Below are 15,533 nucleotides of genomic sequence, written 5' to 3'. Positions count from 1 at the left end.
CGGGGGGGGGGGGATGCTGGGTTGCCCTTCTCAAACCCCCACCCTACCCCTAGCTTGGATGCCGCGATAATGAGCAGGGCTCAGAGCTCCGCCCCCATAGTTAGCCCGCCCCCCCCACACCCTCGCGCCGCTTGGGCAGGGGGTGGAGGATTTAAGGGTTAGGAGAGATCTGGGAAGAGCAGGATTCGGGGAAGGCGCGGTTCTAGGGAAGGGTGGGGGGAGGCTTCCCTCACGGATCCTTCTCCTTTTGACCCGGAGAGCTGAGGATTACAGCCACGCCCCTAGTCCCCCTCCGGCTCCGCCTCCGCACGCGACAGAGGGGGTGGGGACGAAAGTGCCAGCGAGTCGGGAGCACGTGTGCATGCGCGCAGCGTTCGCGGGCGTCTAAATTAGGGTCGGCTCTGCTCTGGGTCTGTATTTACCCAGCGTGCAGCGGGCACGTGTCTACGCGGCGTGTATGAGCTCAAGCCTCGCAAGAGCCCGCCTGAATCCGTTTTCTGCGCGGTGGGCGGGGCCTTGGACCGCAGGGCCCTGCCGGATACCCAGTGCGGGCTCGGATTCTGTCCACCCGAGACCAAGAGACCAATTATAACACTTCGACCCTTCATCTGGGCCCCAAGCTTTGTCACCCCCGCATGTGTCCACCAGGCCTGGTGACTATCGAGACGTTGCCAGGACGCGAGTCTGTGACACCCCACGTGGGCCATCTGATGGCTCCTTCCCGGCAGTCACCACACGGGTACATTTTCTTCGTATCTCTGTCCCTCAATGTGTCTTGTGCTCCCTCCCATTTGCGCTCTGACCCCAGCACTACTGGTGACCCGTGGGGGCCAGTTTTCTCTCCACCCCTGTTCTCCAGGAAAGTGCTAGTTTTAAAGGGGGGTGGGGGGGAAATAGGAAAGGAAACTTAACATCCAATCAGAGCTGCAGCGTGGCAGCAGCGGAGCCAATCAGGAAAAACCACACTGTGAGCCACCCCCACCCACAGCCCAAAGTCCTCCAGTGCTCAAACTACGCCTGTCTGCACCCCTCTGATAATGCCGGTAGAAGAGGGATTTTACCAGACGTGGCCGGGAATGCAGAGGGACTGGGGCGCCCAGGTCCCCAGGTTGAGAATGAGGACACCTCAGGAGCCGTCAGAAAGACAAGGAACTTGGAGAAAGTGATTGAGGCAAGGCCAAAAAAGACTACTTCCTCGGAAAAGGAACCCTAATATTCTTTTAGGCCATGGGACAGAGACTGACTGAAGAAGGCTTTATTGAACCAGTCAGGGTTCCCCAAATTGCTTCCAATTCCTTCTTTCTCTGGCTCAGCCGTCATGGACCACCCCCGCCACGGCCCGGGGACTGCATCAATAGCCATTTCCGCAAGTAGGCGGCCCCCACGACGAGAAGGATCCCCACCACGACTGCGATGGAGGTGGAGGCCAAGACCTTGGGCGCGGGGCTCCAAGCTGGGGACAGGAGGTGAGAATTAGGAGCACGGAGATGCGAGCTCCCGCGTGGCTCTCTCACCCTGCTGGGACCGTAACCCCACCCCCACCCCTCCTCAAGTCTCCAGGGTTACAAAGGTGCCTCACCGAGGACTGTGAGCGTCATGGGTGCCGAGCTGCTGCGGACCACCAAGCCATCAAGACTGAGGCGTGCGTGGCAGGTCACAGGCTGCAAGAGGTCGCGGGGCCTAGCGGGTAACGTGTAAGTCAGCGTCACATTGGCCAGATCCAGGCGGGTGAAGCGCTCCAGGTTCTCAGAGTAGATGACCCGGCCGCCGCGCCTCAGGGTCACCACCAGGAAGCCCACGGGGAATACGTGGGTCACGTGGCAGCGCAGAGTGTACTCACTGCCCACTAAGACTGGAGGATCCAGGATCACGCTTTGCGGCTGTTCTAAAGCAAGAGGGGGCCGCTGAGCGAGGTGCGCGTGCGCCCCCTAAAACGACTGTCAAATACCGCCCCCCTCCTTCCCCCTCCCCGCCCCCCGGAGGACCTGAGCCCCAGTCCCTCACTGTAGGCGGTGATCTTGGCCGTGGCCCCTCGCGTTTCTCCTGCGCAGGTGACGAAGCAGCGCACCTCGGAGCTCCAGGCCCTCACATCCACCAGCTCGTAGGATACCCAGCCGGGCCCACTGTGCGTTCGGCCCCGCCGCAGCCGCGTGCTGAGGCTGGAATTCTCCGGCAGGGGGCAGCTACTGCTGCAGTTAAGCCACACGGACCCCCCCGGCGGCACGGCCTTGAACTCCGGGTTTATGCGCACCCAGAAAGGCACTGAGGTCTCCGAGGGCGTCGGAGAGCTGCCTCCGGGACCTGGAGCCCGCGCAGCCCGGCGCCAACGCGCGCCCCCGCCTCCCCGGTAGGCAGCAGCCAGCAAAACCAGCAGCGAGACCGGGAGCAGAGACCCCATGGGAAAGGGCCCAGACTGAGGGGGCCCCGCGCCAGGGAGCCAAGGCTGGCTGTGGAGATAAGGAGGCCTGCAGCCCCGCCTCCTCAGCCCCACCCGGAGAGACGGAGGCCCCGAAAGGGCCCAGGAGCCTGCGCAAAGACCCTCAGCTCCTCCTCCGGCTCAAGCATGGGATTCCAAACAGTTGGAAACCAAGGGTCAAGAGAGTTTTCTGGAAAGGCATCTTTAATTTTCGCTAGAATCTTAAGAGGTCCTGAAGAGCCCCAGATTTGGATTAGAGCCTCAGGGGTGGGCCTTGAACCGGCAGCCTTGTCTTAGGGGAGGAAGTGGGAGGACCCGACTAGAAAGGGCTCCAACTGGACGTGACATCTTCCCTCAACTCACACCAGGCAGGCGCACAAGAAAAAGCTTTATTAGCACAAGAGGCTTCCGGAACTGGGAGGGGATCCTCCCAGGCCTCTCCACCCCACGGCCTCCAGGGTCCTCATCTCAGGCAGGAATTTGGAGCTCCTGGGGCGCTCGGTTCTTACAGGGTCCCAGTGGGATGGAACCAGGTAGGAGCAGGCAGGGACACAGGGTTGGGCATAGTTCCATGGGACTCTGTGGGCGTTCATGTTTAGGCACGCCACCGTGTCACTGTGAGCACGAGCGGAGATGCTTATGGACAGAGAGGCGGTTAACAGAGGTCAGTGTCAGAGATGAGGGGAGGGGAAGGGCTCAGTGGCTTGTCCCTGGGCAGGTTACCAACAAAACCATATCACCACTGAAAGTCCCCTTCTGGGGGAAAGCAGCTTAGCCAATTAGAGTAGGAAATTCCAGCCCCACTTGGTCTTTTTTTTGCCAGGCACTCCGTTGCAGTGCACAGCCAGTACAACCGTACCGGGCAGCCCTGAATGAGAATAGGCTGAGAACTCCCTGAAGACAGAAATCTATGCTCCTCTTCTTTACCTACTATCCTAGCCCACATAAAAAGCACTCAATAAATAGATCGGAGGAGAACAAATTAATAAATATGCCCTCATCGAAAGTTGGGGACAGTCCATGGACAGCAGCACTGGAGCTGGTATTTGCCAGAGCAAGGACGGGGACATGTGTTTCCACGCTGTGGGTGTTGTGTAGGTCACTTCTCTCTAGCACTGGGGGGCGAGTTTCACTGTGTCCCAGCTGGGTGTCCCATGTTTAGTGTCCCACCACACCCTCTCTGGCCAGCGCAGGCTTTCGCACCCCTCACAGTCATGACCCAAAGTCTCGTCCCCTCCTCATGGCTCAGTCCTGTGACGACAGGTCACGTGTGAGGCTTGGGGATCCGAAGTGTGCATATGCCTTGATCCCAAATGCTGTCTGTATCCTGAGGCCTCGGGCCTGTCCTCAAGCGTCCTGGGAAGGTGGGTGGCTTGTGACCACCATTGTTCAATGTGGCATCATTGCCGCCCTGTGGGGACGCCCTGTGCCGTCTTGGGACAGGTGCAGGGTGGTGTGGCCGGTAACAGGTTCAGGGGGGCGTGGCCGGCGTGTTCAGCTTCATGGCGGCTGCCTCCTGGGCCTTCTGTAACTTGTATTCCCGGATCTTTCGCTGGCGGTTATAGATGTAAGCAGCTAGGCAGGTGATCACAGCCACGGAGCCAACTGTCACCAGAATGATGGTGAGGATGTGATTCCGGTGGTCTGTGGGGAGGACACAGCAGGTGATGAGGGTTCGGCCAGGCTCACTGCCTCTGCCCTGCCCAGCCCTAAACAGCGGCACACTCACAGAGCACGTTCACGACCACTTCACGGGTGACCTCGCCACGGGAGCTCCTGGCGTGGCACAGGTAAGTGCCCGCAACCTCCCGCTTGACCGGTCGCAGGTCCCCGATGGGCAGCGAACGACCATCCTTCCGGAGACATTTCAGCTCAGGAACCGGATTGCCCCGAGGTCGACACGTCAGGGTCTGCTGGGAGCCCTCCTGCCACGTCCAGTTTCCCAGACAATCCCTCTCATCTAGGAGGGGACCATCTGGAGAAACAGAGCAAGATGAGGGCTGAGGTGAGGGCCAGGGCACCCCCAACCACCTGGGATGGGAGGACTCAGGGATCTGGGGAGAGGCCCGGAGGGGACCCTCAGAGGGCAGGAGCTCCTGGGGTCCTGGGGATTAGGAGTCGTCGCCCAGCAGCCCCACTCACACAGGACACGGAGCTCCCGGGTCCGGTTCTTGTACAGCACCTGCCCGCCCGCCTCCAGGACGGCAGAGCAGGAGAAGAGGCGCCGGTCGTCCTCAGCACTGGCATTTAGTCGGAGCTGGGCCCTGGGTCCTGGGAGCTGTGCTGAGGCCCCGCTCAGCACCACCTTGGCCCCAGCCTGGGTTTCACACTCCACGGTCACCAGGGTCCCTTCGGAGACCTCTGGCTCACTCAGGATCAGGTTGGGAGCCGGGAAGCCTGGGGGTGGGGCACACGGTGAGCACAACCCTCCCTTCCAGCATTGGTCCCTCCCCTTGGGAGCCCCACCCCCATCTCTACTTACAGTAATAGTTTTTTCTTTTTTATTAGTGTTTATTTATTATTGAGACAGAGAGAAACAGAGCAGGAGTGAGGGAGGGGCAGAAAGAGAGAGAAAGACACACACACACACACAGAATCTGAAATAGGCTCCAGGCTCTGAGCTGTCAGCACAGAGGCTCAGTCAGTTAAGGGTCTGACTTCAGCTCAGGTCATGGTCTCGCAGTTTGTGGCTTACTGTAGATGGTCACGGTCTCCTGCCGTGACCGGCTCTGGTGTCCCAGCGTCACCACGCACAACAGCTGCTGGGTGCCCTCCTCTTCCGTGTTAACCTTCTCCTTGGCCGTGGCCAAGAGGGAGTCGTTGTTGTACATGACCGTGGGGTGCAGATTCCAGCCCGTCAGCTCCAGGCGGACTTGGGCCTCCGAAGCCGGGAACAGCCCCTCCATGGTGCAGTTCATAGACCACTCTGTGCCCACTTCCACAACCCTGGGGGTGGCAAGGTTCGGGCGCGTCTCGGGCAGGACTGGCGAGAGAGGGTGGGTGTGAACACAGAGCGGATGGGCCACCAGAGGAAGCCCTTTTCTGGGGGCATTTTCATTGCCCCATCTGGGAGATCCTCTTCCCAGGAGCCTCTGTGGCCCAGGCTCACCCATGCCCCGCCACACATAGGGGTCAGCTGGGGCACCCCATCCCAGTGCACCCCACCCCAATGGCCAAGAACATGCTCTTTCTAGAAGCCTTTGTAATCTAGGTCACCACCTTAGCACCCTCATGGCCAGAGGCCCCTCTCTTCCCCACACCCCAAGCAGAACCCTCACCCCACTTCTGGGGCCCATCCCCTCTGGGGGCTCCCCAGTGCCTCACCAAAGGTTCGGAGCTGCCGGGGGGCCGAGCTGTTCTGGAACAGTTGCAGCCCTTGGGACCGCAGGTCCAGTTCCGTGCGGCACGAGAAATTGGCGAGGTGGTCGTCTCTGCCAGCCAGCACCGTGGCGGTGGCCTTGGCGGGGTCCCCGACAGCCGGCTGACGGCTCAGCTCCTCCTCCCCGCGGAGCAGCACCACCGAGAGGTTGGCCCGGGGTGCCCCGCCAGTCACCTGGCAGCGCAGGGTGAGGTTTTCGCCCACGGGCTGCCAGGGGGGTAAGGGTGCCAACTCGATGCGCTCCGGGAGCCCTGGGGGGTGGGAGGTGTCATGTGAGCCAGAGACGCTGCCCGCCTGCAGGGGGCGCTGGGGCGCCAGCCGCCGCGGGCCCAGGAGCCGCCCGCTCTCCCCTCTTCACACCACACACCCCAAACCACCTAAGCCAGACAGGAATGTTAAGAGCTTCGGGATAACCGGTGGGAAGTCCCCAGGTGGTGAAGAGGGCAAAGAACCGGTCTTTATTCACTGCAGCCTCTAAGAGCACAAAGTGGGAAAACCCTCAAACTCCATCCTCAGGAGTCCCGGTGTCCATGTAAACTGCCCAGTCCAGTAGAGATTGTTTTGAAAAGACCCCATGCTCCCCCTTCTCTTCTTCTTGGTCTTATTTTTCCCTGACACCCAAGGGTGACACACATCTACTCAGTTAACTTGTTTTGCCTCTACTTCCCTGGCACGCCATGTAACTTCAGCCCAGGAAGGGGGGTTCTTGGTCAGCTTTGTCCCCGGATCTGTTGTCGGCACACAGTAGATTATCTGTCTTTATAGAAAAACTACGGTTGAGCCACCCGCACTGACTTAAGGCCTTTGAGGAGCCTCCTTTTAAGGGAAAGAAGTTCCCAAAGGTGCTGTGTGATCCCCTGAAATGTTAAAAATGCCAAGAACCACCCACAGACACTCAAAATGAAACTCTTGAGTAGCCCCTGAAAACACAACACGTGGGCTTGGGTTTTGCAGGTCAGGGTCCCCGTTCGCATAAGGTAACAGAATTTCAAGCCGGGACTGAAAGTGAAAATGGACTGAGCTGTGACTTAGCACTGAGACCCCCCCCCCCCGGTTTGTTTGATTCCTATCTTTGGGGCTTCTGGGCCACGAGCCACGGGGCCCTGGAAATAGCGCCAGCCCTCAAGGTTGGAGAAATCAAGCCTCAGTTTCCTGAGCTGTAAAATGGGTTATTGGAGGTTAAGGCTTTCATTAATGCATTTAAGAGAGAGAATGACTAAGTGGACATGAGGTTTCCTTTTAGGTGTGATGGAATGTTCTAAGATTAGATGGTGGCGGTGGTTGTATGAACTCTACAAATACATTCAAACTTGTTGAATTGTACACTTGAAAGGGGTGACTTATGTATGTAAATGTTATCTCACTAAAGCTTTTAAAAAGATATAAGGGCAAGAAAACCCCTAAATGCCTGCTGCAAACGCCAAGTTGCAGAGCTGGTGCAAACCTCAACCTCAGCCCCGCCGTTGCTTGGATCCCTGAGCACAGCTCCTTGCCCTGAAGGCCAGACCGGGGGAGGAGGTCTTGCCCCTCCCTCTCCCTGAGCCCCAACCTTCAGTCCTGGTTAGTTCACTCTTCCAAGGACCCGCCCTTCCTCTACCCAGCCACTGCCCACACATGTGGCCTGGACAAGGTCCACGGCCACCTGCCCGCTGGTTTCCCCAAAGGCCAGCCTTCTGCTAATAATTTTTTTAAATTTATTTACTTATTTTGAGAGAGAGAGAGAGATGGGAGGGGCAGAGTGAGAGAGTCCCAAGCAGGCTCCGAACCGTCAGCGCAGAGCCTGATTTGGGGCTCGAATCCAAGAACCGTGAGATCATGACCCGAGCCAAAACCAAGAGTCAGATACTTAACTGACTGAGCCACCCAGGCGCCCCAGCCTTCTGCTATCTAGATCCCTGGCCTGCTCTCACACCCTCCATGGCTCCCTACCACCCTGAGAAGGTCCCCACCAATCTGTTAGTATTCAGCCCCTCCTAACGCCCACCCCCTCCATTCAGCCTGTTTTCCCACTCAAACCTAGGCTGTTCCCTCAGCCCTGAATGCCTGTCTGAACCAACTCCTACTCACCCTTCAAGGCCCAGTTAAAGGTCACCTCCTATAGGAGGTAATACCTTTTCTCTTTCTAGAGAAAGTTCAGCCACCCTCCGTCATCTTTACACCAGGGGTGGGACAGGATCAAGCTAGACAGAGTCTCTCCTAGGTGACCCCCTGCAGGGGTGCGGGACCTTGGCTCCATATCACAGAGCTGGAAATTAAGGCAAAGCCTTGTACCCAAAGTCACAGAGGGAGAAACGTGGCAGACCGAGGCCCCAAAGTTGGAGCACTGTGCTTTCAATGGCCACGCCGAAGTCCCCCAGGGAGGTTTGCCCTGGGAACATTTGGGGACTCTCCTCGGCTGGCCAGAATCTGCCCAGACATGCTCCAAATCAGAAGCGAAGCCACTGTTTTCCCCAAAGGCTTTTTGCTCAGACACCAAGTCGGTGGCGTGTCCTTCATGCCTCAGTGCATCATTACACCCCCGCGAGGAGGGCTCGTGGCAAAGTCAGCCAGCAAGCCGTGTCCCTCGCAGTCACCCAGTCCATAAGGGCCGTGCTGGGACTGGAACCCAAAGCCGTCTAACCCTGAGACCGGTCGGCGGGCTCTCTTTCTCTCCTTTCCTCCTTGTTTGCTTGTCCTGTTTTGTTTTCATCTGAATTTTACTTATTCGTTGCCAATGTAATAGTAGTTCTCCAGTTCCAAGTGCCCAGAGGAAAGGAAGGAAACTGGGTGGCTCCGTTGGTTAAGCAGCCGACTTCGGCTCAGGTCATGATCTCGCGGTTCATGAGTTCAAGCCCCGCGTCGGGCTCTGTGCTGACAGCTCAGAGCCTGGAGCCTGCCTCAGATTGTGTCTCCTTCTCTCTCTGCCCCTCCCCTGCTCATGCTCTGTCTCTCAAAAATACATAAACATTAAAGAAAAACAAATTTTTTTAATTAAAAAAAAAAGGCAACACATGGAAAAAAACCGGCCCGGGGCACCCCTCCCCCAGCCTCTCTCTCTCTCTCATTTCTGGGATTTCCTCTCACGACTCCTTTAAGTGTCAACAAGGGCGTCCTTCACCCCACCCTGCTGCTTCTCAACACCAGGATGGCATTCCGCTCGTTCTGGGCACGCCTCCCTCCTCTTGAACTTGAGGGGACACCTTGGAGCTCATTCCTCTTTTGGACACGGGAGTTCCTCCTTTTCTTTGTGCAGCTGAATACTACTCCTTCCAGTGACCAAACTACAGTTGATCCCCCCAGTGCCCTACGGCCGAGGGGCTTGGAAACTTTTGTCCTTGCAAATAAAGCCCCAGTGAATGACCCCCGGCAGCCACTCGGCTCCCTCGGGGGCAGGGACACATGGGAGCCCAAGTCCGAGGAACGGGATTTCTGTGTCAAAGCACACATGCGTGGGCCGTTTAGAGAACCGATGCCCACTTCCCTACTCGGGGTTCTGCTTCTCCCATGTTCTCAGCAATGGCCTGGGACTGCCTGCTTCCCCGTCTTGCCCATGTGGCTGTTATCAACTCTTTGGATTGTTGCCAGTATGTGAAAAATGCCATGTCCCAGCTACTTTTAATTTGCATCTTCTTTTTAAAAATAAAATTTTGGGGGCCCCTGGGTGACTCAGTCAGTTAAGCCTCCGACTTCAGCTCAGGTCATGATCTCACATTCATGGGTTCAAGCCCTGAGTGAAGCTCTGTGCTAACAGCTCAGAGCCTAGAGCCTGCTTCCAATTCTGTGTCTCCCCGTCTCTCTGCCTCTCCCTGCTCATGTTCTGTCTCTCTCTGTCTCAAAAATAAATACAAAACATTAAATAAATAAATAATTTTTTTTAACGTTTAGTTTTGAGAGACAGAGCGTAAGTGAGGGAGGGACAGAAAGAGGGACACACAGAATCAAACCAGACTCCAGGCTCTGAGCTGCCAGCACAGAGCGTGACACGGGGCTCGAACTGACGAACCGTGAGATGAAGACCTGAGCCAAAGTCGGACGCGATTAACCAACTGAGTCACCCAGGTGCCCCAAAATTGCATCTTCTTTTTCATTAATGCTTATGTATTTTGAGAGAGAAAAACAGAGCATACATACAAGCAGGGGAGAGGCAGAGTAAGAGGGAGAGAGTCCCCAGCAGGCTCCGCACTGTCAGTACAGAGCCCAAAGCGGGACTTGAGCCCATGAACAGCGAGACCCTGACCTGAGCCAAAATCAGGAGTCGGACGTTCAACCCGACCAAGCCACTCAGGTGCCCCTAAACGGCATCTTCTTTTAAAAAGGCGTATCAGGGGGCGCCTGGGTGTCTCCGTTCGGTAAGTGTCCAATTTCTGAAGATGTGCCCACCGGTCCTCTGGTGAGCCAGGTCGGTCCCCACCACTAAGCAACAAAGGTCGGCCCAGCCTGAGGGGACCCCCCACGCATCCCCGTCCTCCACCCAGCCCGCCTCGTCCGGTCCCTGGGCCCAGCACTCACAGTACACAACGAGGGACATCTGAGCAATCGTCTGTGTTTGACATTGTGAGAAGCAAATTGGTTTGGTATCTCCTTGCACACCACTCAGTTCGAAGAGCTTCCAGTTGTCCCCCTGGGCCACTTCCTTCTTAGTCAGCACAGTCTCCAGGCCCACGAAGGCAGGGCGGTCACAAGAACTACTACAGTTGACCCGCACAGAGCCTCCTCGGGGTATGATGGCTTCCGGGGGGTGCACTGAGGTCTGGCCACCTCCGAGTCCTAGGACAAAAGATGGAGGACAGGACAAATTGGGTTCATCAGCAACTACCGTGGGCCTGGCCTGGGCTGAGTGCTGGGCACATGGCCTTGAACGAGGCAAAACTCTGCCTTTGGTATGGGAGACAGAAAAAATTCATAGGCAAACAAGATAATCAATAACCGATGTTTTTCAGAGCTTTGGCAAAAACAAAACCGGGTGAGGGAACAGGCAGTGATTTGGTAACAGGGAAATGTGTGCGCAGAGATTTGAATGATGAGAAGGGACTGGCCATTCGGAGAAGAGAGAAATTAATCCCAGGCAAAAGGCACAAGTGCAAAGGTCCTGAGGCAGGGTGGCTGGAGAGAGTGAGTGAGGGGGAAGAGCAGGAGAAATGAGGTCAGGAAGATCGACCTTGTGGGCAGGACAGGCGGTGCCAGGGACTTGCCCGTCATCCTGAAGGCAACGGGAAGCCCCGGAAGACTTTAGCAGAGAAGGGACGTGAAGTCAGTGTGCTTCTCCCTCCCAAGACGTGAGATAGAGGAGGCTAGCGCTCCGGGAATGGAAAGGTTCCAGTTACTCCCTCTGACAAGTGGTCTCCCCTCTCAAGGCCTCAATTTCCCCTTCTGTAAGGTGGGTACATATATTCATTCCAGCCCCTGCTTAATGCAGTGGTCTCCTAGCACAGGGCAGGCAGTGCGTGGCTGCAGGAAAGAAAGGAGGTTGTGGGGATTAGCTCCCTCAGACTCCCTGGAGTCTCCAAAGCAAAAACAACAACAACAAACCTCCCTCTGGGCCCACCCCGTCTATGCCTCTTCCAAAAATTCCTGGCCTCAGTTCTGGGTCTCCTCTATCTGGGGGTGGGCGGAGGTGTGGGAAAACGGCAGCTCTGTGAATTCTCCGAGAGGGATTCTGGGAGCGTTCCCGTTTCACAGAGTGAAATGGTGAGGCTGTGAGGTTGTAAGACGTGAAGTACTCAGCTGAGAAGCAGTAGAATCGACAGTGGCGTCTGGACTAGAACCCTTTGCTGAGATGGCAAGCGCGGGTGTCCCTTTCCCCTTCTCCCACTCCCCAAAAGTGACTGCCTTTACCGCACCCCCCCTTTGCGGCCCCTCCCCGCTCCCTTTTTCCCCTCCCTGCAGCCTGGGGTTGGTGGAGGAGGCTGGGGGCGCCACTGGCCGCCTCTGGTCTTAGGGCGAGTCAGCCCTGGAATTCCCCTGAGCAGAGGCAGTCCCGGACTTCCCCCGGGGGCAGGGGGGACGAGGAACAGAATGCACATGTGTGTGTGTTGGGAGAGGGGTCCCCAGCCTACTCGGCTTGGCGCCGGTCACGTCGCCACACAATGTGACCGGAGTCCTGGAGCCAGGCGTGGCATTCGGCCAGGACACAACCATTTCGAGGTGGCCGCTATTACGTTCTCCATTTTACAGCTGAGAAACTGAGGCCTGGGAGACTCCAACTAGAAGTTGAAGCTTCGCATGGAAGTGATACCCGGTGTGGATTCGAACCCAGGGTCGCTGTCTTGCAACCGGCGGCTCTAGCCCCAACTTCCCATAACCCTGAGTACGACCGGGGCTTATCCGCAGCCGGCCCGGAGCCGGTCCGCCCAGGGCGCCCAGGGCGCAGCCGCGATCCCGGGAGTTGGCTCGACGGCAGCCCCCACCCCGACTCACCTGGGAGCAGAGCTCCGATCAGGGCCAGGAGCGCTGGCAGCGCGGGACGGGCGGCGGCGAGGGCCATAGCGCGTCGAAGACGGGCGGACAAAGACCCGCAGCCGCACGGACTGGTGCATGGCCGCAGCCCGCGGGCCTTTTATAGTGGCCGGGCACGGGGGGCAGAGGGCGGCGCTACTTTCCCGGAAACCTTACGCCTTCCCCTCCGGAACGAGGACTCCGGCATTTCCGGATTGAAAGAGTGCCGAGCCTAAGTCGTTTTGTCCCCCCTCGTTGGGCGCCCGAGCGCTGGAATTTCCGAATTGAGCCAGTGGGGGGGTGCAGCGGGCTGGCGGGCTCGGGGCGGGGGGTGGCTGGGGGTGGGTTACGCGGCTCTCAGGCTCTACGGAGAACCGCTCACTACCCTGGACGGTAGGGACTGTTATTGCGTCCATTCCGCAGAGTGGTAAACCGAGCCTCCGAGCCGCGGGGGGCTTCGAACTCGTCTGACTCCCCAGCGCAGGCAGGCCTCTTTAAGTGGACGATCCTTCTTTAGGGTGAGGACCCATGAATCTCTTCGGGGCATTCTCTATCAAGGGTGCCCTTCCCCCAAGGGGCAAGTCCCGGCCCAGCTGACAGATTTCTCAAGAAGCAGCAGGAGCAAGCCTGGGCACATGCAAGGGTCCGCGAAACGTGGGGGTGAGGACTCGAGGCGTCATCACGACCGGGGCCCTGCATTCCCCCCCCCCTCCGATGACGCTGCCACCCCCGCGGCCTCGCTTCCCCTTTCGACCTCCGCCGCGGGGGTATCTTTACAGCTTCCAGAAAAAGGAAGGAAGCCGCGTGGTCCTGACGCTCCGAAACCCCCGCTTACGTCCCCAGGCTCCTCGGGGAAACTGAGGTAGCACACTTGGAATGGAGGGGGGCGCTCGGACCCTTGCTTTCCTCATGGAAACAGCCCCTACGCCCCCGAAGTAGGGCGGGGAGAGGAGGTCAAACTCCTAAAAGCGTGCACCTGCCTCCTGAAACTTGAACTCTGGGCACCACCGGTATAAATTTGTGAGGGTATTTGCTGGGGCTAGTTCCATTAGGGCGGGACGCGGTTGGAGGCATCGTGTGTGACCCCAAGACTTGGCATCTACCACGTCGAGGCTGGGGACCCTGGGGTGTCCCAGTGCCTACCCGCGCCGCCTGACTTCCTGTTGTGGGACGCGCGCCGCGTCGCCATGGAGACCTCTCAGGGGCCAGGTAGGTCGCGCGGCAGAAGGGGAAGGGAGGGGGGCCCAGGGGACGTTCGAGCCCTTCCTTCGGAGGATGGGGCTTCGAGTCACCCGTCAACTAGAAAGGCATCGCTCCTCCTGCCCCGATCATTCCTAAGGAATTTCCACGGGGATCTTTGTGGTGGGTGTGGCGGGTGCTGAAATCCCTCCCCGAAGTGCCTGGGCAAAGCTGCGGGGTGGGAGCAGGGACGCGCCAAACCTCGAAGGGACTGGGAAAATCCTGTGCGGGAGGCGGGGGACGGTGTCTTTTCCGGCGGAGTTTTCTCGGACTCTCCGCGACCGGTCCCTGGACCTTGGCCCGCAGTGCGCGGGCGGCGAGCTCCCCCGCGCGGCCGAAGCCTTCCTTGCAGCCCTAAAAGCGCAGTTCTTTCCTGATCTCTCCCGACAGGCCCTGCGGTGCTTAGTGAGTGCCCGCTGTGCTAGGAATCCTTCCAGGTGGCTGGCAACACGGCAGTGATAAGGAAAGGCAAACATTTCGCCATTGTGCAGAGATGGTTTCAGCGGCGGGGACAGATAAGAAACAAATATACAATGTATGGGGCGTTAGTTCGTTATTCATGCTGGGGGGAAGTAACACAGGAGGGGATGGGAAATGTGAGGGCCTGTGAACTTTTAAAATAGAGTACTCTGGGGAAAGCTGAGAAGGTGACATTTGAGCAAAGACACGGGGAAGCGAGGAGGGTCCTGGGACAATTGCTGGGACGGAATGCTCTGGATGGAGTATTGAATGTGCAAAGGCCCTGAGGTAGGGACAGCCAGGAGGCCAGTAGGGCTGGAGCGCAGTAAGGAAGGGGGGAGGGAAGGAGGGCAGGGAGGAGAAGGGGCATGCTTGTCAGTCTGCAGAGGACTCTGGCTTTTCTTCCCAGTGAGGTGGGAGCCATGGAGGGTTCTGAGCAGGGGAGGGACAGCCCCGGCTCGAGTGTTTACAGGCACCCTCCTGAGACGGCAGGATCCACATTCCTGGGCCAGGGAGGACAAGATGGAGGCCAGGAGGCCAGGGAGGAGGTGGCTACTCTAGTCGAGGTGAGTAATGCTGAGGCCTGCTCTGGGCAGTGGCGTTGGAGAAGAGATTTGACGTCTGTTTTGGTGGCAAGATCAGCCGTGCTTGCTGCGATGTGAGGACAGAGCGGAGTCAAGGACGACTCCTTGGTTCGGGCCTGATCTGCTAGGAGGATGGAGAGCCATTTCCTGTGATGAAGGCGGGGCGGTGATGGGGGCCAGGTTAGCGAGAGGAGGGTCCGCCTCCTGGTCCTGCGTTCCCTTTGTGTTTCCACCAAGAAGAGGAAAGCAGGGGCTCCCAGCCCTTCCCCGAAGCTTCCAGGAAGGGCAGGACTTCCTCCTCGGGTGCCAGGCAGTCTTGGGCAGTCCCGTGATCGGAGCCCCGACAGACTAGAGGCAGCGGACTCACGTCCCACTTCGTGCCCTGGGGCCTGCTCTCCCTTTGCTCGGAGTTCTGGCAGCTTCGGTGGACTTCTTTCGGCCCTGAGCATTCTGGACATGCTCTTCCTCTAGCCCAGACTTCCCTTCCCCCCATTTTTACAGAAGGGTCTCAGGGCATTCCAGCCACAAGGTTGTGACAGGAGTAGGAGCAGACTGGGGTTCGAATCCAGGCCCTGATAACTTAGCAGCTGCTCTAGTGGACGTTCTCCCCAAAAGCAGCCCCCCCCGGAGCCAGACTCAGTTCAGGCGGTTTATACCGGGGATGGGGGTCCGGGGGGGAGTCGGGGAAGGCAGCCAGAAAAGCTGTGCGTTAGTGTGGGGTTCGCTTCGGGGCCACTGTGGTTCAGTCTCACTGAGGAGCCCCTTGGGAGTGGGCGGACTTTCTGTGCGGATCCTGTGCCCCGCTGGCTCGAGGCTGCTGTCGGAATGTCAGCTCCTGAACTCTTCGTTACTTCAGATATACATTTCTGTTTATTTGTTTAAACAGTTTTTAGTCACCATGCTGGCCATCGCAGCCCCAGGACCTAGTTACCTTGTAACCAGAAGTTGGTGCCCTTTGACCCCCTTCTCTCCGTTCCCCACCCCCTGCCTGTGGCAGCCACCTGTCGGGTCCCTGCATTAAAAAAAATTCACGTGTTTCTTT

General features: G+C 58.2%; 2 protein-coding genes and 1 long non-coding RNA gene across 5 annotated transcripts; 1 reads left to right on the top strand and 2 right to left on the bottom strand.

The window, feature by feature from the left end:
- Nucleotides 1-1,240: 1,240 nt before the first annotated feature.
- Nucleotides 1,241-2,686, bottom strand: ICAM4 (intercellular adhesion molecule 4 (Landsteiner-Wiener blood group)). The gene is made up of 3 exons (XM_029916378.1): nucleotides 2,005-2,686; nucleotides 1,580-1,885; nucleotides 1,241-1,453 (listed from the first exon to the last, which is right to left on the bottom strand). The coding sequence occupies exons 1-3, from the start codon at nucleotides 2,396-2,398 to the stop codon at nucleotides 1,317-1,319; spliced, it is 837 nt and encodes a 278-aa protein (XP_029772238.1). The 5' UTR covers nucleotides 2,399-2,686; the 3' UTR covers nucleotides 1,241-1,316.
- A 105-nt stretch (nucleotides 2,687-2,791) lies between these two features.
- ICAM1 (intercellular adhesion molecule 1) lies at nucleotides 2,792-12,318 on the bottom strand. Its single transcript, XM_029916377.1, has 7 exons — nucleotides 12,192-12,318; nucleotides 10,284-10,541; nucleotides 5,741-6,046; nucleotides 5,112-5,399; nucleotides 4,559-4,813; nucleotides 4,146-4,391; nucleotides 2,792-4,060 (listed from the first exon to the last, which is right to left on the bottom strand). Exons 1-7 carry the CDS (start codon nucleotides 12,256-12,258, stop codon nucleotides 3,888-3,890), a joined length of 1,593 nt encoding a protein of 530 aa, XP_029772237.1. The 5' UTR covers nucleotides 12,259-12,318; the 3' UTR covers nucleotides 2,792-3,887.
- Nucleotides 12,319-12,573: 255 nt separating this feature from the next.
- LOC115274093 lies at nucleotides 12,574-15,533 on the top strand. Of its 3 annotated transcripts, XR_003901092.1 has the most exons (6): nucleotides 12,574-12,727; nucleotides 12,989-13,071; nucleotides 13,253-13,418; nucleotides 13,839-13,983; nucleotides 14,317-14,473; nucleotides 15,378-15,533. It is a non-coding gene; the product is annotated as an uncharacterized LOC115274093 (long non-coding RNA). The 3 variants fall into 3 exon arrangements; XR_003901091.1 differs by having other exon boundaries at nucleotides 12,989-13,418; XR_003901090.1 differs by lacking the exons at nucleotides 12,574-12,727; nucleotides 12,989-13,071; nucleotides 13,253-13,418 and adding an exon at nucleotides 13,438-13,571.

This window comes from Suricata suricatta, chromosome 12 (genome assembly GCF_006229205.1).
Source record: "Suricata suricatta isolate VVHF042 chromosome 12, meerkat_22Aug2017_6uvM2_HiC, whole genome shotgun sequence".
In the NCBI taxonomy this organism is placed as follows: Eukaryota; Metazoa; Chordata; class Mammalia; order Carnivora; family Herpestidae; genus Suricata; species Suricata suricatta.
Note: the sequence above shows the minus strand (reverse complement) of the source record. Positions and strands in the feature narration are given on the sequence as shown.